This window comes from Bombyx mandarina, chromosome 18 (assembly GCF_030267445.1).
Source record: "Bombyx mandarina strain Sakado chromosome 18, ASM3026744v2".
In the NCBI taxonomy this organism is placed as follows: Eukaryota; Metazoa; Arthropoda; class Insecta; order Lepidoptera; family Bombycidae; genus Bombyx; species Bombyx mandarina.
This window is the reverse complement of record NC_143224.1, coordinates 13,328,948-13,354,072: the sequence shown is the minus strand read 5'-3', so window position 1 is coordinate 13,354,072 and position 25,125 is coordinate 13,328,948. Positions and strand designations below refer to the sequence as shown.

Here is a 25,125-nt window from a genome sequence, read left to right as displayed (position 1 = left end):
TATTTGGTATTAGCATCAATAGCTCGACGTTTTTAATTGATATTAAGTTTCCTCCATTCAAATCGCTGAAGAAGCTTTTTCGTTATGATATTTTTTTCGAAATTTTAAGCTTTAATTTGCTCTCCTGTAAAATTGCAAAAATGTCGCTTAAATTTAGTGAGCTGAGTTTCTGACCGGATCTTCTCAGTGGGTCGCGTTTCCGATCCGGTGGTAGATTCTGCGAAGCACTGCTCGCGCTAGGGCCAATGTTAGCAACACTCCGGGCTTGAGGCCCGTGAGCTCACCTATACGTCAAGAAGAAGCTGAAATAGCCTCTCAAGGCTATCAGCATTGATAGGGAAAAAAAGTCGCTTAAGCCACATCGCCTTTCACCTCTCCAATATGTATTTAAAATCTTTTGCAATTTTTATTCGTTGATTTGTAAATATATTTTCAAAACTACTTCGTACAAACATTTCTCAATAGTGAAACTTTTTACCGAATCAGTGGTAAAGTTACGACGAACTAAAAGTGTCAGTGAAGGCCCACATCAAGAAAAAAGGGTTTTGTTTTTATGAACCCCTACAGAGACGACATTGTTTGTTGTAGATCGAAATCATTCTCGTGGTGGTAGTGTGCTTGGTTAGTAAATAAAACTTCAATTATATTGTCTTGAATTGTATTTGTGGAGTTTTAGTAAGTTTTTAAGCTGATTCTAAACACTTAGTTTTAAATACTTAATTCTTACTAAATACTTAGATTCTAAATAAATAAAATTACTTTAACGTTTAGTTTTAAATATATTTTTAATAAGTTAGCCAAAGCTTTATTTACAACATTTAAAAGTTTCTTAGGGCTCGACTATGACAAATAACAACAGGAATAAAACAATGATTTGGGTTCAAGTGTAGCTAAAATAATTAATGCTATTTTTTTCAACTTCATTAACTGTTAATATTCTGTTAAGCTATGTTTCTATTAATGCCTGAAATACACACGGCTACGCTACACTAACCAGGTGCTAGGTCCATTTACCTCTCTAAATTTTCACTGAAGTGCAATATGTGGGGCGTGGACATAAGAGCATGCCCACGGCTGGACTCCCACACGTATTAGTAGTAGTACCTTCTTACACGAGTCACTCACCATTTGAAGCTGCCATGAAACAGTGTGTGGCTTAAAAGCTCACGGTGGTTCGTTATTTTGTTCATGTTTTCACTTAAAACGAATTCAAGAACACATTTCGTCTTTTCGCATTAAAAGTGTACAATTTCCAAAAGTATTCGAAATTTTGTTAATATGCGGAATCATTTGGTATCACCAGTATTTTTCTAATAAATACTGTCAAAAAAACGTAGTTTAGTTTTAATATTTTTTTTTAGTTTACCTAATATGTTCTAACTATTATTAACAAAATGAATACATAATTTTATCTTACTTTAAAAGACAGATAATGTAATTGGTAAAAAAAAAACGTTGCAAAAATGATTTCTATTAAAAATATCACATGTTAAACCTTTAAAACACTCTCCTGTAAAATTAGTATTATAAGTTTTGAGATTATACAGTTTTAATGCGAGAAGACGATTTGTGGTTTACCCATACGTCGCAGTGAATTAAATATTTAGTAGTTTCAACACATAATTTTGTTGAAACCACACACATTTTAATTAGGAACCTTCCCTGATTTGTCCACATCTGCATACAGTCTCGGATTTAGCTTTGTTGATGACGTCAGAATAAACAAACAAAATAACAAATGTTAATGTGCAAATACAAAAAAGGAATATAATTTAGATTGTTATTGTTCTTTTAACTCTTCTATGTTGTCTCGCCTTCATAAAGACTTGAGATCAACGAGAAATATGACCAGGCTGTGCTCAGGATCTAGAAAATAGAGTGATAATTAACTATGCAAACTTTGATATTAATGAGTGGACAAGCCCATATAGAAAAACCGGTCTTTAGATTTAAATTCGAAGCCAATTTCATTGGAATATATAGGAGCATTATATATCAGTACTTTTGTTAAATATTTATGCAATTAGAGTTCTTAGTGTACTATATATACTATATGTATCTTGCAGTCGTAACTTACTAAAAAGTCCAGGCTTAGGGTTGTTGAAAGTTGCAAATTAAAACAGATTCATATCCACCGAATCTGTCTTATACAATTAAATTTGTATCCTTAGACAAGCGTTAAGATTTATTTTATAAAGAAAATGTAGCTAAGCTGATGATTCCCGTTGTAATGTATTATAATGCCCGTCATAAAATTACTTAGTTGTAATTTAGTTGTAAAGAGTCTATCAGAGGCAGTGTAAAAGTAGCCCCGTTAGTTATAAAGAGCGGAAGATTAGCGTGGTATGGACATGTGATGCGTAGAGAGAAGATGCATGTGACTAGAAGATGTATGGAAATGGTAGTGCAAGGTAGAGACGGAAGAGGTCGACCGAAGAAGACATGGATGGAATGTGTGATGACAAGATTAAGTGTGAGTGTTCAGATGACGGCTGATAGAAGAGAATGAAATAGAAAAATTATCTGTGCCGACCCCACCTAGTAGGATAAGGTGGAGAAAAAGAAGATAAAATTAGTTAGTTGTTTTAAAATTCTGTGCGTTTGTTTATTTTATAGTGTGGACGGGAGATTATGATGGAGACACAACAGCACGAGAATCATCTACTTTAATGATGAAGATTAAAAATATTTAATAAGAAACCAAACGTGTGAATTTTCCGTTTTCAATTCCAACCTAGAATTTTCTCTAGGATACTGAAAAGACTCAAGTATACTAAAAATATTGATTCTAATCCGAAATTGAACTCTGTAGCACGAGGTTATCGTCAGTTATACGACAGCGAAAGCAATAAAAGGACATTTTCCCAGTTTTCAAAGGCTTACAATTTCCACTACGAGTCATAAATCTGTAGAGTAGCTGCAAGCTACTAATAGCTAACATTTAAAGATTATTTGGTCATTTTGGTCGCTACAAGTTACATTCGTGGCACAAACCAGAACAGCTGTAGCATCCAGGCAATGCTCACATTTTGACAGTGAAGAAATCCTCTTAGAGGCTTTTTTACAATTCGGTGTTCAGTTCCGGTCTCACTGTTATCTGATTATGGTTAAAGTTTACGGTGTGCTTATTATAAAAATACACACTTACCGTAGTAAAAGTATTTAATGCGATAGGGCTGTATTTCATTGAAGTCAGGCTGCATGGGTTTTGTGATCTTCAAAGAAAATAGCATTAGTAAAAAATTACGGGTTGGTGAAAAGTAAAAAAGTGTTCAAATAACAATATCTACGATTTAATTACAACACAACCTCGAATTGTTAATTTACAGTTTTTACTTTTATTTAAAAGAGACCAAAGGAAAGAGATTGTTGACATTCCTAATCTATGATAGTTGTGTCAATTTCGGTCTGTTTGAACCATAGACTTAGGTTTCATACTTCAGTGATTTGAACATGTCGTGTTTGCTCTTAAAATAATAAAAAATGGATAAGCAATATTTATTTCATATATTTAATTTCAGCTTAAATTTATCAATAACTGTTGTTAGCTGAGTTAAGGAAACAACTTCGAGAGCGCAAAAACATTCTGAGGCAATAATAAGATCTGTTTCTGATCTCATCAGTTTCTGTATGAACCTGATTTTATCTCAAATCTAATAATTCAAAAAAAGATAATCCTATATGTGGACAAGTATCCTGGCAAGCACAGTAACGACGGTCGGAGGTGTACTAAAGTTTTATTTCTGCCAAAAAAATTATACTGTGCCTCCGGGATCTTCTCAGTGGATCGCGTTTCGGATTCAGTGGTAGATTAGTGGTAGAATCACCGCCCTTGCTAGGGCTAGTGTTAGCAACAGCAACTCAGGTTAGAGCCCCGTGAGCTCACCTACTCGCTCTGTTAGGCTGGTACAGCCTCTCAAGGTTAAGGCAGCTTATATTAAAAAATAAAATGTCTATGTATCGTTTTGATAGCCAAAAATTGATTTTTTTTAGGTACCTATCAAAGAAAGAAAGTAAAAACCATGCTCAGTGAATTTTTCGATTTTCACATGTAACATGACAAAGATATCACAATGTGAATGGCACCAATCATCTGAGACACGGGTTATCAATTGTATTATACCTATATAATGGTCGTCTTAGCTTTTAAATGAAGGTATGAGTGCTTCATAATAGAATTAGGCAGTGTTTGCGGCACTCACGAAACGGCAAATATTATAATTGCACACATTTATTAAATTTTCAGGTTTGATTTTTATTAAATTATACTAGTCTTTGATGGTGGAAATCTGACGTGAACACCAATAAGGTACGGTATTTCTTAAAACAATTGGTATTTATCAGCGGGATTTGAGCACCGTAATTGTCACATCGCAAGATATGAGCACACCGAGCGTCTTATCTTTCAGTCCATGACGATTACAGAACTGATGTGTTCGTCTTTCGGTGGTGGTTATGTAGGTATTCCCGAAGTTCCTTTCGTTGCCAGGTAAACCTACAGCTAGATTTTTTTTTTAAAATGCACTATTGTTTACTCACCTCCCATGACATTGAATAACCTTACCTTTTTATAATAAAAAGTAAATTTTTCTGATGGTCTATCCCACCATTGTACCAAAGGTTTTCGTAGGCAGCATCAGCTATGGTTGAGCTCTATAAAAGAAAAATGTTTTTCACTTTTGTTTATCGATATGCCATTCTTTTAATCCTGTTTTATTGAATTTAGAATGAAAGCATAATTACTAGAGTGTGTGTGGATTTTATTGTAAATTATACCTCATATGTCACTGTTATAGCTTATAAGGATGTGCTATGTCTCACGGCTCATGTGAAGTTAAGTTGTTATTAAGTCCATACGGAACGGTAAGTCTCAGTTCTATAGTACGACAACTGCCCCACCTTTCAACCCGGAACGCGTAACTGCTTTGCGGCTTCGAAATAGGCAGGGTGGTGCCTACCCGTGCGAGCTCACAAGCAGTCCTATGAGCAGTTAATTGTGGTGCCAATGTGTGGAGCAGCGGCTATATTTCGTATTTTCTTTTTTACAACTAATTTAATATAATTTTCCGCTCTTTATCGTCACTTGTATTAAAATCATCAATCCCTCGAATCAACTTGCAAGCCACTTTACTTCCGTTAATACTAGGACAGAAACTTTTCTTGGAGTCACAACAATAACTCAACCAAATCTCATCATAACCCGATAAATGGCTTAGAAACATCCAGAAGACACACGTCTGTAAGTGGCTGGTATAACTCCATAGTCACAACTGCTAGGGAAATACTCAACTTTAAAATAAACATAAGACAATTATCGCAACAAAGAAAATTTTGACTATTTATGAATATTTTTATTTTTCTTCTCTTTTTTAAACCATTTTGTTTTCATCTTTACACACAAAGACGTACATACCCATACAATCATAAACAGATACAATAGATACATTATATACGTGTTCGAACGTTTTCCTTATGCGTCCAAAGAAATTTCACACAACATTCACACTCAATATTGGTGCTCGTAACAAAATGTAGTAAGTACTAAAGCGCTATAGAAGTTTCATTGTATAGCCTACCGCGTCTTGTAAGAGTTCTGCGTAGTAACACAGATTGAATATTTGCACGATCAAAGCTATGACTCCTATAAAATTCTTAGCCTTTTCGATTGCAGTCCGAGCTACCTGCAAAGAGAGAGAAGGAGAGATGATTCTATCGACTCATTTTATTATTATTAGAAAGGAGAGTGCTCCGGCCTTGCGAGATTAATTTGTAAAAAGTATAACACATACAACCCAAAAATTGTGAAAACGTTTCGGAAGACGTGTTTCTAAATATATATAGTTTAAAGCTATTGCATAGCTTCTATCGCGGGCTTGAGCGCGACGACTGAATCAATAAATTCCGTAACGAAAATAACCTGACACCCCCACTACGCTTACTATGTAGCTCGTGTTCAACACATTCACACGTTGTGCTTGTGTAGTGTTTGTGAATAACCGCGCGGCGTGACGTCGCACTGCCGCATGCACATCATAAAAAGTCTGCCCATCTCTCCCTCGCGCGGTCTAGGCTATGAGTGTGAAGGGGACAGTTAATGTTTTGTTTTTGTTAATGTTTATAAATATAGCGTGATCTTATTTTATTGTTGTTTTAATATTCAATTATTATTGTCGATTTATCATTGCATAAGTTGATAAAAAACGCTATGCAATAGCTTTACCGCGGCAGTCTCCGAGTGCCACACGTGTTTTTTTATTTTTATTTAACAACTCGAAGCGGTTTGGAATATTAAGTTTATGTTGACTTTCTTCGTACACATTTTTTTCATGGAACTCTATGTAATTTAATATTGAAGGTCTATATTTCGTCAAATTTGTACTAGTTTCCGCAAATCGAATAATTTTTGAAGAGGTCTTAAATACTGTTTGTAAAAACGACTATAATCTAGATTATCAAACAAACTCACGACTCAGACTCCCTTAAGCGTATACCGGATAAAGATGCAGACAAAATCCCTATATTATTTCATGAATGTACTACTATTTATTCCCCGACTCGAAACTGCTTCGTGGCAGACTTAAGCAAGATGGTACCTACCCGAGCATTCCTACACTATATCCTGACATACGTTATAATGTAATAGCGTTTTTCTTTTCAGGATTCATTTACTCCATGATATTACTCCATTGTGGAGGTTTCATGAAAATTTGTTGGTTACCTTAGTTGCTTAGAAAACATATTCGAAACGAGTATACAGAGCTTCTTATTAATTACATCATGGAAATCGTAGGAAAACCATGGAATTTGTAGGCACCATGAGATGAGCCATAGGCTCGTCTGCCAACAAGGGAAAACAACCTCAACTTCTCGCGAAAACCAACATTAAGCATGTACTAAAGAAAATGTATATAGTGCTAATTATTCGATTCCTTAGATTCATAGTATTGCTGCCGGATATAGCGATAAACTTTCAGACTGAACATTGATATGAGCCTGCTCACCTTCGCAGCGAAACCAAAGAAGCAAATTGTGAATGTCACCGACGATAAATTTATAAATATCATAACGTTGAAAATATCGTCCAACTGTTGAGATACTCTGTGTAAAACGAAAATAAAATTAATAAAGGAAGAATAGCTACGATCGAATAAAATAGTCATAGACTCTCTGGCTTCAAAGCTCAATCAAGAGCTCATCGTGGCCTAAAGGTTAAGATGTCCAGCGTAATCGCATCCAGCGATGCACTGTGCCAGAGTTCAAATCCTGCAAAGGGGTTATCATTTTTTGTAATTTTATTACGTATTAAACTCATGTTCAACAACGATTTCCACGATGAAGGAATAGCATCGCGCAGAAAAACCAAAATTTATAATTTTTTATGGTTTTTACACAATATTTATTGTAAATTCGAACAGGTATCATTTCGATCGCAAAACAGTCATACGTTCCGAACTGAGATTTCGACGTCTTTCTCAAGGTCGGTGGTGGTATTCACGTTGTCATGATCTCCAACAGTTCACTTAACACCAGGCGGGCTCTGAACTCGTTCTCCGTCTATCGCAATAAATATATTTATTAACCAGCAATGCCTTATGTGAGATCAAGTGCTTTGACTAGACATACTGGTTTCAAGGAGTAATTAAAATTTGACCTCACAGACACTGACAAACTAAGCAACACATTAATCACATTAAGGAAGAATAATAATATTTTTTATTTATCTAGTCAATTAACTTATTCGTCTACCTCAAAATTCACATCCCAAATAAACAATATAAGGAACGTTTGTGCCATTTTTCGCACGATTTTATTATTTTATCGCGGAAGTCAGTTGTCCAAACGATAAATTTTGTTAGGTACATCATACATTTGTGGTCTAAGAAGAAAGACGCCACTGGGGACATGGAGACATATCTTACCGCAGGCATATTTTTTTATAATGCAGACTGGATACATATACTAGTAGGGGTTAAAGTATGAAATTGCCGATTTGTATTGAAAAATTGAACTTCGTTTTTTTTTCCACTTAACATCTTTATTTAATCAAAATATCTACCATCATTATCTAGAAATTGCTGCCATCTAATAGGAAGGTCATTTATGCCTTTGCGATAGAACTCTGGTGATCTAGATTCTACTAACTGTGTGAAAGCATTTTGTACTGCCTCAGCTGCCCGAGTGTCTGCAGAGGAAGTCCAACGGCTCAAGCGCAGCTGCTTTAAATTGGCCATTATACAAATTCCAAACAGCCACATAGGGACTGTCGGGTTACCGAGCTATGACACCTGGCCGCTGGAGGATTCTCCACTTGTTGTTTCCCGCCAAATCGTGCAACAAGTGATTCATTATATACATCGTAAAAATTTTTACAAACGCTTTATCAAAAACTTACCTAATCAATTTTACATGGTGTCTTACAATTTTTCTAATACCATTCCCCAAACCTTTCCCTTTGCCATTTCGTAAAGGCGTCAAATTACGCAGGTCTTCATGTAGTAACGCGAATTCTGTACTGATGTGGGCACATAGATTCACCATGAGGAGTTCCACGCCCACATAGCAGTAGACTATAAGAAACACTGTAAAGTTAAATAAATAGGTAATCTCAAACAAACTGCACACGGTAATTTAATATCCAACTATGATTCCCTGTACTGTTGGAATGCTGATCAACATAATTATATACGTTTAAAAACATAATATATAAATGAAAGTCGATGCATGTCTGTGTGTAAGTTCCCTACAGACTCTAAAACGCCTGGACCGATACCGATGAAACTTTCAGAAAATCTTCAGACTTTCCAAGCAGGTAATCTTGTCATGCGTAGCTTGGTAGCTATCGGACCAGAGTCAAAACAAACACCATCCAGCTAAGCTGGGCTTATGCATATTATAGCTATTATTAATATAGGTATAAGTATTGAGACGGAACTTTATAGACTTTTACCATCATCATTTAGTAGTTGTGGCGACTCTGAGAACAATAACTGTTTAACGATTCTGTGTTCTATTACCAGCGATAGTTTGTATTTTTGTTAAATTTGAAACACACCAAGTGAATTTGTTTAGCCTTCCATGACTATAAATAACATAGCTACAAGAAGTTATTTAGATATTGAATTTTTGAGTATATAATATACTAGGTGTTCCCGCCCGCTTTGCTGGGCATTTAAAATTAACATTATTATCTCTCACCCCCACAAAGTGTCTCATCATTAACGCCCCCACGACTGGTGTACGGAGTCCAACACTCATATAAATATTAGCCTATCCATTAAGTACATATATTTTCTACACGGATACCAAGTTTCAAGTCAATCGGATGCACGGTTCAGTTTTTTTTTTTTTTTTGTTGCTTAGATAGGTGGGCGAACTCACAGCCCACCTGGTGTTAAGTGGTTACTGGAGCCCATAGACATCCACAACGTAAATGCGCCACCCACTTTGAGATATAAGTTCTAAGGTCTCAAGTATAGTTACAACGACTGCCCCACCCTTCTAACCGAAACGCATTACTGCTTCACGGCAGAAATAGGCAGGGCGGTGGTACCCACCCGTGCAGACTCACAAGAGGTCCTACCACCAGCAATTACGCAAATTATAATTTTGCGGGTTTCATTTTTATTACACGATGTTATTCCTTCACCGTGGAAATCAAGTTATAACGGAACATCCATAAAAAACACTGTAGATTTATATATTAGTATATTTATAAACATTTTTTGGGTGAAACAGCGCACTCTCCATCCATTGTTATTAAACGATTATCGGATATATCACAATCCGAGTGTCTCCATCCACCCTGAGAGAATAAGTCGAAGTTTCAATTGTACAATGGCAGTTCCGTCCTTTAAACTTGGCAGGTTGTTAGACCCATTTTATTCCTCTATCACAGGGTAGAGACGTCAACTTAGTGCCTGATTTTTCCTGGGTGATGACGGGACTGGGATGGGGGGACCATGTGCCGGTGATGTGTAGCACAACTGATTTTTATTAATTTGTGAACTTATATCTATACTAATATTATAAAGAGGAAAGATTTGTTTGTTTGTTTGTTTCGAATAGGCTCCAAAACTATTGGACCGATTTGAAAAATTCTTTTTCCATTAGAAGCCGACATTGTCCCTGATGAACATAGGCTACTTTTTTTATTTTTTTTTTATTTTTTTTTTTTTTGTTTCATGTGTGTTTTAATGTTTCCGAAGCGAAGCGAGGGCGGGTCGCTAGTATAACTATATATTTAAATTATTCTGGTGTATTTCTCCTTTGCTTATGTTGTTTCTTGCTTACTGATTGTTTTTAATTTCTTTGTTTCTATGTCTTTGTTTCTCTAGTCTTTTAATTTGTTTATATTGGTGAGGATCTTTAATTGGAATTTTGTTTCTATTACTTGTTATAATATAAAAATGAATTGCTGTTCGTTAGTCTCGCTAAAACTCGAGAACGGCTGGACCGATTTGGCTAATTTTGGTCTTGAATTATTTGTAGAAGTCCAGAGAAGGTTTAAAAGGTAGATAAATATGAAAATTCCTTTTGTTTGTTTTAAGTTTATTTTATACAAAAGTTTAGGTCTGTTATTTATCGATTGAGACACTACGAAGTCTGCCGGGTCAGCTAGTTTGTTATATTATTATATTATGTTAGTTGGCTGTCGGTTCTTCTGGTAGTAAATAAATAGATTAATAAATAAATAAAGCTTGATTCACAACTTCTTCATGTGAGAAATAATCTTCATCTATACTAATATTATAAAGAGGAAAGATTTGTTTGTTTGTTTGTTTCGAATAGGCTCCGAAACTACTGGACCGATTTGAAAAATTCTTTTTCCATTAGAAGTCGACATTGTCCCTGTGAACATAGGCTACTTTTTTAATTTTTTTTTTGGTTTCATGTGTGTTTTAATGTTCCGAAGCGAAGCGAGGGCGGGTCGCTAGTGTGAGAAATAAACTACTAACACTGATCCGAATCAATAATAATTACATCTTATCCTTAGTACTGAAAATGTCGTCAATCGTAATTTAATTTCTATTGTGTTAATACCAAACAAATGAAACGCAAATCAGATTAAATACGGACCATTGTCAGTGTAATATTGTTGACAAAGCAATTTAATTATTGGTTTTGGTTTCGGCATTCGATTGCCTAAGTACAGATTTTGGATCTTCTGCTCAGTTATAGGCGCTGGAAATATAAACCCGAAAAAAGTGTATTTTTGATTCTAAACACCCCTATCAAAGAAACTGCAACGTGGAATAAATGGCCGATGTCAAGCCAACGTTGCTATCAAACGTAAGGGTTTCTTCATTGAAAATATTTTGCTATTTTTGGTATAATATCTATTTAAATTATGGCTTAGTAGTGCGCACATGGCTTATGTTGCAAGCCAGATTTTGTTTCTTTTTGCTTGTGTTTTTTATGTATCTTTTTAATTATTGTGTACCTAATAAATAACGGTATCCCTCTATGCCAGGTAAGTATTATTTAGCAAGAGAAATACGAGATCGTCTATCAACCATGTAACATCTCGTCACCGCGATTCAGGAATTGTTGAATTTACGTGATAACAAACTAAATAGAAAAAATCTTACGTAACGGATGTTTTTTCCCCAGTTAGGGTACCTCTCCGCTTTGTCCCATAAGGAAATTCTTTCCAAAAAAACATCTAACATTTTAATTTTAATCAAAGTGAAATCATTTGCATTTATAAGTACAAAATCAAAATTTCCTTTAAATGAAACAGGCCTTCACGTACGATTATACATATTCTTGACTTCGCCACTTGTTCGAAATGAGTTTCACAGATCACATATATTTGAAACAATCAAAAATCTTATCTCAAAATAAACGTCAGAATAACTTATAGCGTCTCAAGTAATTTCCAGCGGAACTCCCTTCGGAATTTATAAGGTTTTTATTATATTGCACATGAGTGTTGAAAAATATCGTATGTATAATATATAGATACCAATAAAAGCCATTATAAATATTGAATGCAAGTGAAGATTTCACGTGGCTGTGGCTTGGTGGTTTTACGCGCGTTATAATGGAATCGGATACGAAATCAAACTTTTGTGAGCTTTTGTATTAGAATAAAGAAAGTCGTTATAGTGAGACGGCCTTAAATAGTGCGACCTAAAATCAGTTTTGAGATCGAGGATGTATGATGTTTATGGGCTGCGGTACCAATAATAACTAATACATAACAATAAATCGCTAGAGATTTTTTTTTAATTTTTTATTGCTTTGAATGGTGAACGGGATCACCTGGTGTTAATTGGTTACCAGAGCCCATAGACATCTAGAAGGTAAATGCTGCCACCCACCTTAAGACATGAGTTCTAAGACTCAGTTTTACGGCTGCCCCGCCCTTCAAACCAAAATGCTGCTTCACAGCAGAATTAGGCGGTGCGAACTCACAAGAGGTTCTACCATCAGTAATTACGCAAATTATAATTTTGCCGGCTTCATTTTTATTAAACGACTAGCTGACCCGGCAGACTTCGTAGTACCTCAATCGATAAATATAGTTCCTAAGCTTTTGTATAAAATAAACTTAAAATAAACAAAAGGAATCCGTCCGACGGACATCAAAGGAAAAACAAAATTGTTATTTTTATTTAATTCCGAGCATTTTCATATTTATCTACCTTTTAAACCTTCTCTGGACTTCCACAAATAATTCAAGATCAAAATTAGCCAAATCGATCGAGCCGTTCTCGAGTTTTAGCGAGACTAACGAACAACAAGTCATATTTATATATAATATAGATGTTATTCCTTCACCGTGTACGTCAATCTTGAACATTTATTCAGTACGTATTTCATTGAAAAAATTGGTACCTGCTGGCGGGATTCGAACGCCAATGCATCGCTAGATACGAATGCACCAGGCGCTTTATCCTTTAGGCCACGACGACTTCAAAATTCAATTCAACATTAATTCCAATTTGAATTCCTACTGCTTGGTTCAAATACTCAAAGTTTTCAATTTGTATTTTTTGTATGTATCGATAGACAACAGTGGACTAGGAACAAAACAAAGCAATAACTTACTGCTGTAAGTCTGGAAGGTGTATACCCCGAGGTATGTAGGCCAATTGGCAGTAGGATCAAAGGGGAACTTGCAAGAAAACGGCAGCACGTGTTCCGGCTCTTGTTTCAAAACATATTTCCGTATCAGGATCTCGCACAGCGGCGTGAGCATGTATTGCCACGAGCCAATTATGTTCATCCAGTAGAAGGCTAGAGAAAAAAAACGAATTATGAGAAACTTTTGGTTTAATATTTCTATTTCCTTCATTTCTTTTATATGTAGTAGTTGTCCCGCAGTAGTCAAAATTCGACTATAATTAATTGCTATTATAAGTTTGAACATTATCAAGGTTCTATTTTCAAAGACTTATTATACTTCTAAATTATCAAGAAGCCCCGGCGCGTTATTTAGCGTTTTTAGATGTTAAGAATACTTTTCACTTTCAGAAAACATAAGTAAGTCTGGTGTAGTGGTAAGTGACATGGTCACTAGACAAGGGGGTCGCGGGTTCGAATCCCGCCAAAGGAAGATATTTGTATGATAAATATAAATGTCTTTCCAGGGTTATGGGTGTATAGTAATTATATGTATGTGTATAATAAAAAATATTATATTTATTTCCGTTATCTGGTACCTGTAACACAAGTTCTTTGCGAACTTAGCACGGGACCAGTTAACGTGGCGTGATTGTTAGTAAATATTTATATTTATTTATTTATTTATAAAATAAATATAAGCTATAAGCTACATAGTTTTATAACACAATCAATGAATATTATAAAACTTTGACCCACCTTTGGAAACGAAATTAAGTCTTTTCAAGAGGATTTTTTTCTTATTAATCTGTGCATCGCTTAGATCCTCTGTGCGCCAGGCTTGACCTAGTTCCAGGATTATCGACCTTATCTCCTTTGACTTTAAGACCACGATAATGGCTTTTACTATCGCTGAAATTGAGTGCTTAGTTATGGAGAGGAATGTCTGTTATATCTTAAAGAAAATGTCGATTTAAATATTTTTTGGTTTTGATTCGACTTTATCTCAGAGCTTCACAGCTAAAAGCATAGATTTGATTCTAATAAAAATTATCACATGATTTACAAATCCTGCCCTAAAAAAATTCCCAACTGTTTTATTCAATGGATGGACGGATAGTTCATCTGAAGTTAAATGGTTACAGTAGGCACTAGGTATTTATTTAGTCTTCTTACATATTAACAGTATAAAACAAAACATTTATAAGGTATTAATAACATGCTATGACATGTCCTTCTTCAAACGAGGCTTGTGGAGAGTATTAAACGGTAGGCAGCGGCTTGGCTCTGCTCCTGGCATTGCTGACGTCGATAAGCGACGATAACCACTCACCACCAAGTGGGCCGCATGCTCGTCTTGAACAAACACAGACGAATGTATGATAAAATGTCAGGCAGCTTCGACGGTCGAGCGAATGTTAAATTTGTTATCTTTTTGCACGACAAAAATAAACTCAAGCTCTGAGAATTATTGACGTTACGCTAAAATATACATAATATATACATAGACAAGGACACAAGTTGCTCTGACAAAAGCCTTTCTCAAAAGAATTTTCATGAAAATATTCAGTAAGATACAGAAGATGTATCTATTTAGAATTTCTTTAAGAATTTCGCAAGGTAACTCGGATGGAGGCTGTTCGGATATATTTTGTAGTCGTCGTGGCCTAAAGGATAAGACGTCCGGTGCATTCGTGTGTAGCGATGCAACAGTGTTCGAATCCCGCAGGCAGGTACCAATTTTTCTAATAAAAATGCATACTTAAGAAACGTTCACGACTGAATTCGTGAATGACGGTGAAGGAATAACATGGTGTAATAAAAATGATACCCGTAAAATTATAATTTGCGTAATTACTGGTGATAGGATCTCTTGTGAGTCCACATTCAAGGTGGGTGGCTCATTTAAGTTAAGGATGACTATGGGCTCCAGTAACTACTTAACATCAGGTGGGCTGTGAACTCGTCCACCCATCTAAGCAATAAAAAAATTAAAAATAAAAACATGGGTAGGTACCACCACCCTGCCTATTTCTGCCGTGAAGCAATAATGCGTTTCGGTTTGAAGGATGGGGCAGCCGTTGTAACTATATTGAGACCTTAAAACTCATGTCTAAAGGTGGGTGGCGCATTTACGTGGTGAATATCTATGGGCTCCGGTAACCACGTAACACCAGGTGGGCTGTGAGCTCGTTCACCGACTTAAGCAATAAAAAAAATAACCGCCACGTGCCCCGTTTTCATAGGTTATTTATTTAGAGGAAAATATATTTTATTTGGTGGACAGATTCCTTACAAACCAATGAATATATAAATTTTCCTGAATTTCATATTATTATGACGTATGGCTTCAATCTCACAGTTGGTATAGACGGCAGAACTGACACGGACGACTTCTAGGCGATATACCTCAGTAAGTTCGTAGCTTTGAGAATAAATTAAATATGATTTTAAAGTTTAGTAATATAATAATAATTATAATATCGTAGTTTAAATAAAATAAAAATCGAATTCGTAATTCGACAACAATTACTGGCACCAGGAGATTTAGATTCAATTTATAATAGTAAATTTTCTCTTTGTTTTATTATTGATAGTCAAAAGGAACTGGATATTCACAACGTTTTGATCATTTATCATCAATAACTACTAAACAAAGAGTAAAAGAAAATCAAATGACAAACAGAGGATACTTGCGGTATGTCTAAGTGTTTTGTCCTTTCCTATTAAATTTATTTTCATATACCATTACCATAATTATTATTACGACACCACCCGAGATAGTCGCCTGAATAGCAGACATGACCGCGAGACCCATTCCGTGCCTATTAAGCGAGACAACGATCCGACGACCACAAAACAAAAATTAAGCAATTTTACTTATCTTTCTATTAAGCTCCATTTGCTAATAAGGGCACCCGTAAAATATTTACAGAAAAACTGACAACTTTACAGTTCTGTGCACTGGTAAAATATGTATGTGTGTATGTGTGTATGTATGCATGTATGCATGTATGCATGTATGTATATACTTTTTTTGTGTATACATTTGTAACTCGATATTATTATAAATGTTGTTGCATCTACCACTATTCACTCTGCACTACCTTTGGTTGACTGGTAGAGAGTGCCTTAGGCATTAAGTCCGCCAATGTAAATTTTACACGAAGTGTAATAAATAAAAAAATAATTCATTAAATATACCAAGCGTATGCATGCATATTTTTTTTGTTTTGCAACACAAAAAAAACGTACTTACTAACCTTGATTGCTTACAACGTACACTGAAACGACATAAGCTAACTCAGACAATTCGAGTTGTCCTTCAAACACTTGCATCATATACGCGCTGAGGAATATATAGAAAGCAACAACGCACGGTATTATATAAAAATACCGCCAATATCTGTTAAATAATGTCCCGTTGTAGAAAAACGTTACGTTGCAGCGTTTTATTAAATCTAAACATGGTAGTAAAGGTTCCAAATAGTCCTCTGGTAGGTCTCTAAGCTCTTCCATGGCTTGTGTTGACAGAAACGTTGAGTGCCTATGTTTGAATCAATGGTAGGCCACTCTAGAAAAAAAAAAGTCAAATCTTAATCAGAATCAAGAAGAATGTTGCCTACTACCGTCTGTTTATTTAGTACCAAATTGGCACTATCTTAAGGATAAATGATGACGTGCTCATAATCGAAAAGATGATGTGAATTGAGGCCCTCAGCGCAAAAGTGGCCTAAGCTTAGTATGGAGATAATGAAGTTTGAATTTACTTTTACACTGCTTTCTAGTCAAAAACAATGTTTACAAAGCCATAATAAAATGTAATCTATGGGTGAAATCAGGGATTAGTATACGGTTTTGCATCAAAATTTATTATGTTTTAAATAAATTAAGCGGTATTAAGAGGTAGGCACCGGCTTGGCTCTGCCCCTAGCATTGCTGAAGTCCATGGGCAACGGTAACCACTCACCAACAGGTGGGCCGTGTGCTCATCTGCCTACAAAGGCAATAAAAAAAATGCAATATAATATGAGTACGAATATGAAAAATTGTGGGTTAAGCCACTTTAGCGCTCACGCCCTCAATTATCCCTAAGTGCCTAGCGAGTATGATCAATATGCACTTTAGATTCGTATGTTTTAGATCATTCAGTATCAATATCATTTTAAAGTGCCTGTGGGGATTTGTATATATCATGATTTATATAGACACATATACCGCCACTTATATGGCTACATAAGCTCAGTCTTAATTGCCATTGGAGTAATAATCGTGACTTTTTTGTGACAGCTATAGGCTATACCCTTAGAATATTAGTGCCTTATTACTAATATCTAAGATAACTATTACAGGGAATACATGAGGAGATAAGAAGTGGAAGAAATTATTATTAATGATGATGAGACTAATGATATAGTAGTGATAGTTACTAGATGAGACTGACTAGATATTCTGATTAAAAGCCTAGCAAATTTTATACATCATGTAAGATCATTGGACTAAAACTAACAGCAGTTAGCATTGCCAGCCAAAAATCAATTATAGTATGAAGTGTGTGTGTTTGAAAAATTAATGGCTGGCACCCTCCCTGTCCGCAGTGTATTGCAATTAAGGCATGACGGTGGCAAAATGGGTGCTGTGAGATTAAAACGTTTGAAAAAAGTAATTTTAAAATTTGTCATCCTATATGCTATAGGAACTTCTGGTGAAATGTCATTGATCAATGGATCAATAGGCACGAAATCTTTTGTTAATGAATCTAAATTATAAATTTGAACAGAACCTTCAACACAAGCTTCAGATTAATTTGTTTAGAACGATAACGTAATACAGCTGCTTATCGAAATCAGAACAAATATTCAAAGGACTTGATAGACCACCTCGACTGATAGAAAGATATTGCAAACATATTCCCAACAGTTATAAATCACTAATACATTAGGTGTGACTGTTGTTAGTACGTTTTATAGCCACAAACATAATATTACGCTTACTGAATATTTCACAGCATTATTTTTCTATTGCCAATACAGAACAATAAATGTAGAGCAATTTTTCTGTAGATTTTCTGTAAGCGTGCAAAGAATATTCCAATTCTGGTGACCCACAGCATGTTGCATTATTTGGTGACCGTCAATGGCTGGGGTTCACATCATTTACTGGTGAGTATTTACCATCGCCTGATCTATCGACTCTCTTAAAAGCTTTTATTTAAAAAAAAAAGGTTGTCTGTAAATTCGGTTTACTGACGATAGTTGAACGTGACAACGTCATAAGAAAATACTGATGGAATGGTTTCATTTTTCAATTATCGCAATTATCGTTGCTATAAATAATTGACACCACATTCACTTTTCACTGAACTTCATACTTGACGAAAACATGTAAATGTATTATTGTATAGCAGCTGTCCATGCGGATACATCGCTCACTCAAGTAGGAGAGAGACAGATGTCGAACGCTGCCGAACGCGGAGGCCGATTGTGCCTCTTTGTCGCTCGTTGCGCGCTCTCGCTTGCACTTCAAGCCTTAAATGGAACGCCTCAGAGCGAGGTAACGCCGAATGAGTCATGTTTTTTCGTGCGTGCAGCCGGCTCCATAGAATTATAAGACGTTGTCACGTCAAAAACAGTAACATTATTCATTTAATTGAAAACGTTCAGGTATGAGCACAATCGAGACACCTAACTTATGATCACAAAACCAATTGGATCTTACTGTCGTCACAAGAACCTATATTACATCAGCATACGCTGTAAGTAATAAAACGTAAGCGTCGCCACGATATTAAAGGTGTGAAAGTAAATTATCATTCTCTTTGATCAAGAAAGTGTATTCAAATAACAAACCGATGAGTTCGTAAATTTTTTACTGACCTTTTTAAAATTACTATGTTATTACTGTTTGATGTATTTTTGATTTGATTGTAGCTTGTAATAGTTCATATGATATAGACATATTAAATTACACAGACTGTAAATACGTACCTAATAGATGTTCATCACCGTCGACGTATATAAGAGCCAAGCCACTGCCTACCGTAAAAGTATATAATTTTACGGTAGGCAGTGGCTTGGCTCTGCCCCTGGCATTGCTGAAGTCCACGGGCGACGGTAACCACTTACCGTCAGGTGCGCTGTAAGCTCGTCTGCCTACTAGAGTAATAGTAAAAAACTTACCCATTTTTTTATTTTTTATTGCCTATATGGTTTTACTAGCTCACAGCCCACTTGGTGTTAAGTGTTTAATGGAGCCCATAGACACCCACATCTTAAATGCGCCACCAACCTTAAGATATAAGTTCTAAGGTCTCAAGTATAGTTACAACGGCTGCCCCACCCTTCAAAGCGAAACGCATTACTGCTTCACGGCAGAAATAGGCAGGGTGGTGGTACCCACCCGCGCGTATTTACAAGAGGTCTTACCACCAGTAACAAATAGTAATAATTCGCATATTATTAATTTTGCGTCTACACTGGTAGGACGTGATGTGTGCAGATGTGAACCCTCACGTGTGTGTCCTGCCATTTTGCCTATTTTGGCCGCAAAGCAGTCTTGAGCTCCAATTTGAAGTGGGGGACAGTCTTTAAACTATAAACTTGAGGCTTGGAACTCTAATCTCAAGGTATGAATATCTAAATTTAATATCAGGTGGTGCTTGAGTATTTTCATATATTTAGCGAAATAACAAAATCGTGAGAATAGATTAAACCTTCAAAGTTCATTCAAATCCACGAACAATAATTTTCGTACGAGTTCTTCATATCCTTATGGCACACGTACCGGAATACTAAGAGCCCTACGTTAAACAATGAAATAAATAGCCTTTCTTCAATATTTGTGAGGTATTATAGCAACCAGCCGGTTCAACTTACGTTGGATGTACGATAAAAATACAGTATGTAAAAAGGTGGAATATTTTTAAGTGAGAAAATTTAGCGATTTTTAGATCGTAGGTTTAGATCAAGACAAATATGACTAAACTAGCTGTTACCCATGGTTTTGCTCGCGTGGTCAAAGAAAAGTTTTAATGTGGTTTCCCGTGGAAATAATTTTTTTCGACCTAATACTATTTATCACCTTCAATCCGTTGCTTCGTTTCGACGTAAAATAATGATAAACAAACATACAAGCAAACAATCACACTTTCACATTCAAAATAATTTAAAAGTATGGATTCATCGATTGCTAGTAAAGTATTGTGACTTCATATCCTGATAAGTATTTTAGGCTTAGCTCAAGACCTATTGAACGTCAAACTGTTACCGGTTCGTTAATTTTATAATTGTTATTAACATGATTATTGTCACCCATGTTTTTTTTTATTACTTAGATAGGTGGACGAGCTCACAGCCCACCTGGTGTTAAGTGGTTACTGGAGCCCATAGACATCTACGACGTAAATGCGCCACCCACCTTGAGATATCAGTTCTAAGGTATCAGTATAGTTACAACGGCTACCCCACCCTTCAATCCGGAACGCATTACTGCTTCACGGCAGAAATAGGCAGGGTGGTGGTACCTATCCGTGCGGACTCACAAGTGGTCCTACCACCAGTAATTACGCAAATTATAATTTTGCGGGTTTGATTTTTATTAAACGATATATTCCTTCACCGAAGTCAATCGTGAACACTTGTTGAGTACGTATTTTATTTCATTAGAAAAATTGGTACCCACCTGCGGGATTCGAACACCGGTGCATCGCTCAACATGAATGCGCCGGACGTCTTATCCTTTAGGCCACGACGACTTCGAATGTGGAGAACTCATAACTGTTTTGTGAAAAAGTACCACTGGAGTATAAATCCATGTATGCTCATAGCCTAAAGCGTACCCATTCTACATACTTTGAGATGTATACTAAAAGCAACTCTTAATTAATACCACACAATTCTAGAATTATATTCCAACTGTAGTTTCCAATTTTAGTTCGACTCGACGAACAAGGACCATCCAATTATATCAGTTAATTATGATGAAAATCAAATGTATTTATTACTAAGATAAATAAAGGTAATGATTCACTGAAACCACAGCGACAGTTGATGTTATTTTAGGTACTTTTGATGTTTAAAATAAACAAAAGTTATTTCTGAGGGTATTTATTTGTACAGAATAAACATAAATATTCTTACTTTTTCTAGAACTTGTATTTAGTGAGTTTATTTTTGGACGATGTATTTTCCCTCGGTTATATTATTTAAAATTTATTATATATTAAATTTATAGGGCAATCAATAGAACGAATACAGGAATGGAAATTTTGTAGCAACTCATTGTTTTATGCTATTCCAACACCACTCTTTCGTGAGCGGACACTCTTTTCTTACTTCTAAATATCCTTTAAAAATCAGAAACCATAAATTGGCGTCACAATTCCTTTACAAATCAGAGATGGCACGATTCAAAAGTTATAACTATATAATATAATAATTTTCTGTCAATCTCTGGTGAGACAGATATAGAAATCCGTAATAGACATTACGGAATAAAGAATCGATGCGCTCTTAATCATGTGAAAATAGTTTCAAACGATGCATCCGTTGCAAGTAGCGTTAATAGATTGCTTTCATTATATCACAAGCACCTTTTAGCACATTTAAAGAATTCTAAAGAGGAATTTGTAGGCAGCGGCTTGGCTCTGCCCCTGGCATTGCTGAAGTCCATGGGCGGCGGTAACCACTCACCATCAGGTGGGCCGTATGCCCGTCTGCCTACAAAGGCAATAAAAAAAAAAAAAAAAAAAGAATAATGAACACAATGTAACTTGTAGAGGCCGGAGTCGCGAATTGTATTTTTCAAAATAACAGTTTCTTCTTCTGGCTTCGGTTTCCTCAATACTGAAGGTCGTGATCACCTCCCCGTAACAAGAGTTTATTCTGGATCATTCCACGCCATTTGCTCCTATCTGTTGCCGACTGTAGAGCATCGTGAGCTGTGGTGTCGAGAGTAGTACGGATATGGTCAGTCTAACGTGTCCTCGTGATCTTTTTACGTCCACTTTGCCAGTGACCATTAGCTTCTCCAAGCTGCCGTCATCCTTTCTGCCAATATGGCCGAAGTATTCGTACGTAGGCAGATGGTAGAAAGCCTCGTCCTTATCTCAAATTCTTGCAGGATCGACACGCTGGTGTGACGTGCTGTTCAGGGAATTCCTAGCATATTTCACACCACCACATCTCAAATGCATCATTTCGGTCACGATCGGCTTTGTTCAGGGTCCAAATGACATTAGATAGACTATAATGTTTCGTTCTATGTTTTTCTCCGTTTTAGTCGGCCGTAGACATAGTTAATAGAGAGTAATATTTTTGGCCTACACGACATCGTCAAGACTTTCGTGTACCTCGGCTCGATTATTTCCAATAGAGGTGGGTCGGAAACCGAAATAAGGCGACGCATCGGAATGGCCAAATCCGCTATGAGCCAGCTAAACAAAATATGGAGAGATCGAAACATACTCAAGAAGACGAAAGTGCAATTTGTTGAGACGCTCGTTTTCTTAATCTTTTTGTATGGGACTGAGATCTGGATCTTGAAAGAGTCTGACAGGCTACGCATAGACGCGCTTGAGATGTGGTGCTGGCGGCGCATGTTGCGCATCCCTTGGACGGCTTTCCGGACGAACGCTTCCATCCTCAACGAGCTAAAAGTTGACCAGAGGCTATCCACCAAATGTCTATATAGAGTGCTCCAATACTTTGGTCATATAGCAAAAAAACCCTCTGACAACATGGAGAGACTCATAGTGACAGGTAAAGTGGATGGAAGACGATCCAGAGGTCGGAGCCGAAAAAGATGGAGTGACCAAGTGTCCGAGTATCTGGACATGAGACTGAGCTACGCACTTCATTGTGCCACTGACCGACAAAAGTGGCTACAAATATCAAAAAAGGTCACAGGCGGGCGCATCACGATGCTCAGCAATGAGCGATCGACTGAAGGAGGAGGAGGAGGAGGAGACATATTTAAAACAACTTTTACGGCTTGATCTTGCTAACACATTAAGGGCAATCTTTAACAACCCGCGTCTGGCGATCTTAGTCGCTTATCGTGTTGAGTAATATTATCCGCATTCATTATGATAATAACTAGTCAACATTTCTTTAACCTCTTTACTCCTTTAAGATAGACAGTTCCACAACAGATTGTTGAACTATGTTCAAATGAAATTCGCATTACGTGCAACCTGAGATATTTATGGTGCATAATAATATCTAAAAATATGCTTGAGTATTTTTAGAAATGATAACAACAGTATAACGACACTTCCAGCTAGAATTGCCATATTTTTTATTTAATTATTAAAAACAAATAAATCATCATTATCAGCATTTAAATAAAATGATATACAACACTTATTAGTTAAAATCTAACAGATGCCGAAAAATTAATTTTAATAAAATTCAATACTTTAACTATGTGTATTGTAAAGTTTGGTCTTTTTGATTTATGTCACTTTTCTATTTAACCGACGAGTTCTTTGAAAATTGACACTGCTTACCCTGAAAAATATTGCAAAAATTTGATCAGTTGTGCAAATTAGCCTATTTTTATCATTAGATTTAGGGATTATGTAACTGGTATTTTGAACGTATTATTGCTTATGATGGAGCATGTTTTTATTTTTAGTATAATGGAATATTTGAACGTCATATTCTCCGACTTTAAGACATCTCATTAACCTAAAAACATTTCACACTCATCTAGAACTGATGAAAATGCAGTAATTTTATAATTTCGCTCTATAATCCTGATCAGTATCAGCAAGATAAAAAAAGAACAAAATTAATTGTTAGTTCGATTTGCTATTATACGTTTTTTATTTTTATTTTTAAACTACATCTATTTTAGTACAATTTTGCTACCTTTGTTAACTTGATGTGTTTTATCTAGAAGAAGGACTTCAAGCGTCACTAGTTTGGTTACTGTTTCATAAAAATAAGCACGTGTTACAATATCTAGACGGACGTACAAACATAGCCTTTGTCTATACTAATATTATAAAGAGGAAAGATTTGTTTGTTTGTTTGTTTCGAATAGGCTCCGAAACTAGTGGACCGATTTGAAAAATTCTTTTTCCATTAGAAGCCGACATTGTCCCTGATGAACATAGGCTACTTTTTTAAAAAAAAAATTTATTTTATTTTTTTGGTACATGTGTGTTTTAATGTTTCCGAAGCGAAGCGAGGGCGGGTCGCTAGTATATTATAAAGAGGAAAGGTTTGTTTGTTTGTTTGTATTGAATAGGCTCCGAAACTACTGAACTGATTTGAAAAATTCTTTCACTGTTTGAAAGCTAAACTATTCCCGAGGGACATAGGCTATAATCTTTTTTGAAAAAAAAATAGGGATCCTTACTAAAACTCCAATAATGTAACCCAAGGTGTAAAAAAATTACCTAAAATATTCTTTATATCGCGTGCCCTGCGAAAACTATTGATGATATAATAAAATAATGTACTACGACTTTGTAGAACACATTATTATTTACAAAAATGTGTCGCGACAGCATATGTCTAACTATTATAGTTTTGCCTATTGAGGCACACTTTTTTAAATAAAAGAACACTTATTGAAGTGTTCTTTTATTTAAAAAAATAAACCAACGTCAAATATCGTTGAAATTTTTGTTAAAGACCCGAACGGAGCCGGAGCGGGCCGCTAGTGATTAATATTTAAGTATTATATATCTTATTTATAATATCGAAGCTCGTCAATATATTGTCTTCCAAGTAAGATTAATTTTTAATAGCCCTTGTAGACAGTCCCTTCGATCCCAGTTCGATCGTAAGTGGTCGCTGCTGCTCATGAACGTTAGAAATACAGGGAACAAAATCAAGCCGAGGCTTACCGCTGAGAACTCTCCTAAAACCTCGTTTGAAGCAGAACTTGTCTTAGTGTTTAACACTGTAAGGGGATTTCGTTTCAAATTTCAAAGAGTATTTTCACACAGTTTCATTGATAACACTAAAGCTTGCCAATACTTAGTGAGTCGAAGAGCAGGATGCTTTACGTTGTAAATGGAGTGGCACTTGAACTTATCTTTATCGA

The 25,125-nt window shown here is 35.8% G+C and overlaps 1 protein-coding gene across 1 annotated transcript; it reads right to left on the bottom strand.

Annotated features, from left to right (window-relative positions):
• Positions 1-757: 757 nt before the first annotated feature.
• On the bottom strand, positions 758-17,988 carry LOC114242119 (odorant receptor 4). The gene is made up of 10 exons (XM_089734648.1): positions 17,852-17,988; positions 16,332-16,642; positions 13,828-13,980; positions 13,054-13,242; positions 8,393-8,579; positions 7,002-7,098; positions 5,577-5,681; positions 4,565-4,653; positions 3,149-3,215; positions 758-1,866 (listed from the first exon to the last, which is right to left on the bottom strand). The coding sequence occupies exons 2-10, from the start codon at positions 16,585-16,587 to the stop codon at positions 1,801-1,803; spliced, it is 1,209 nt and encodes a 402-aa protein (XP_089590774.1). The 5' UTR covers positions 16,588-16,642; positions 17,852-17,988; the 3' UTR covers positions 758-1,800.
• Positions 17,989-25,125: the final 7,137 nt, after the last annotated feature.

Excerpts from the sequence above, each read along its gene's own strand:
- LOC114242119 (XM_089734648.1), bottom strand. The coding sequence starts at position 16,587 with ATGGAAGAGCTTAGAGACCTACCAGAGGACTATTTGGAACCTTTACTA. Across the intron at positions 13,243-13,827 it reads ACTTAATTTCGTTTCCAAAG|CCTTCTACTGGATGAACATA; the intron begins GTGGGTCAAAGT and ends TTTTTTCTCTAG. Across the intron at positions 3,216-4,564 it reads TTACTTTTTATTATAAAAAG|ATCACAAAACCCATGCAGCC; the intron begins GTAAGGTTATTC and ends TTTTCTTTGAAG.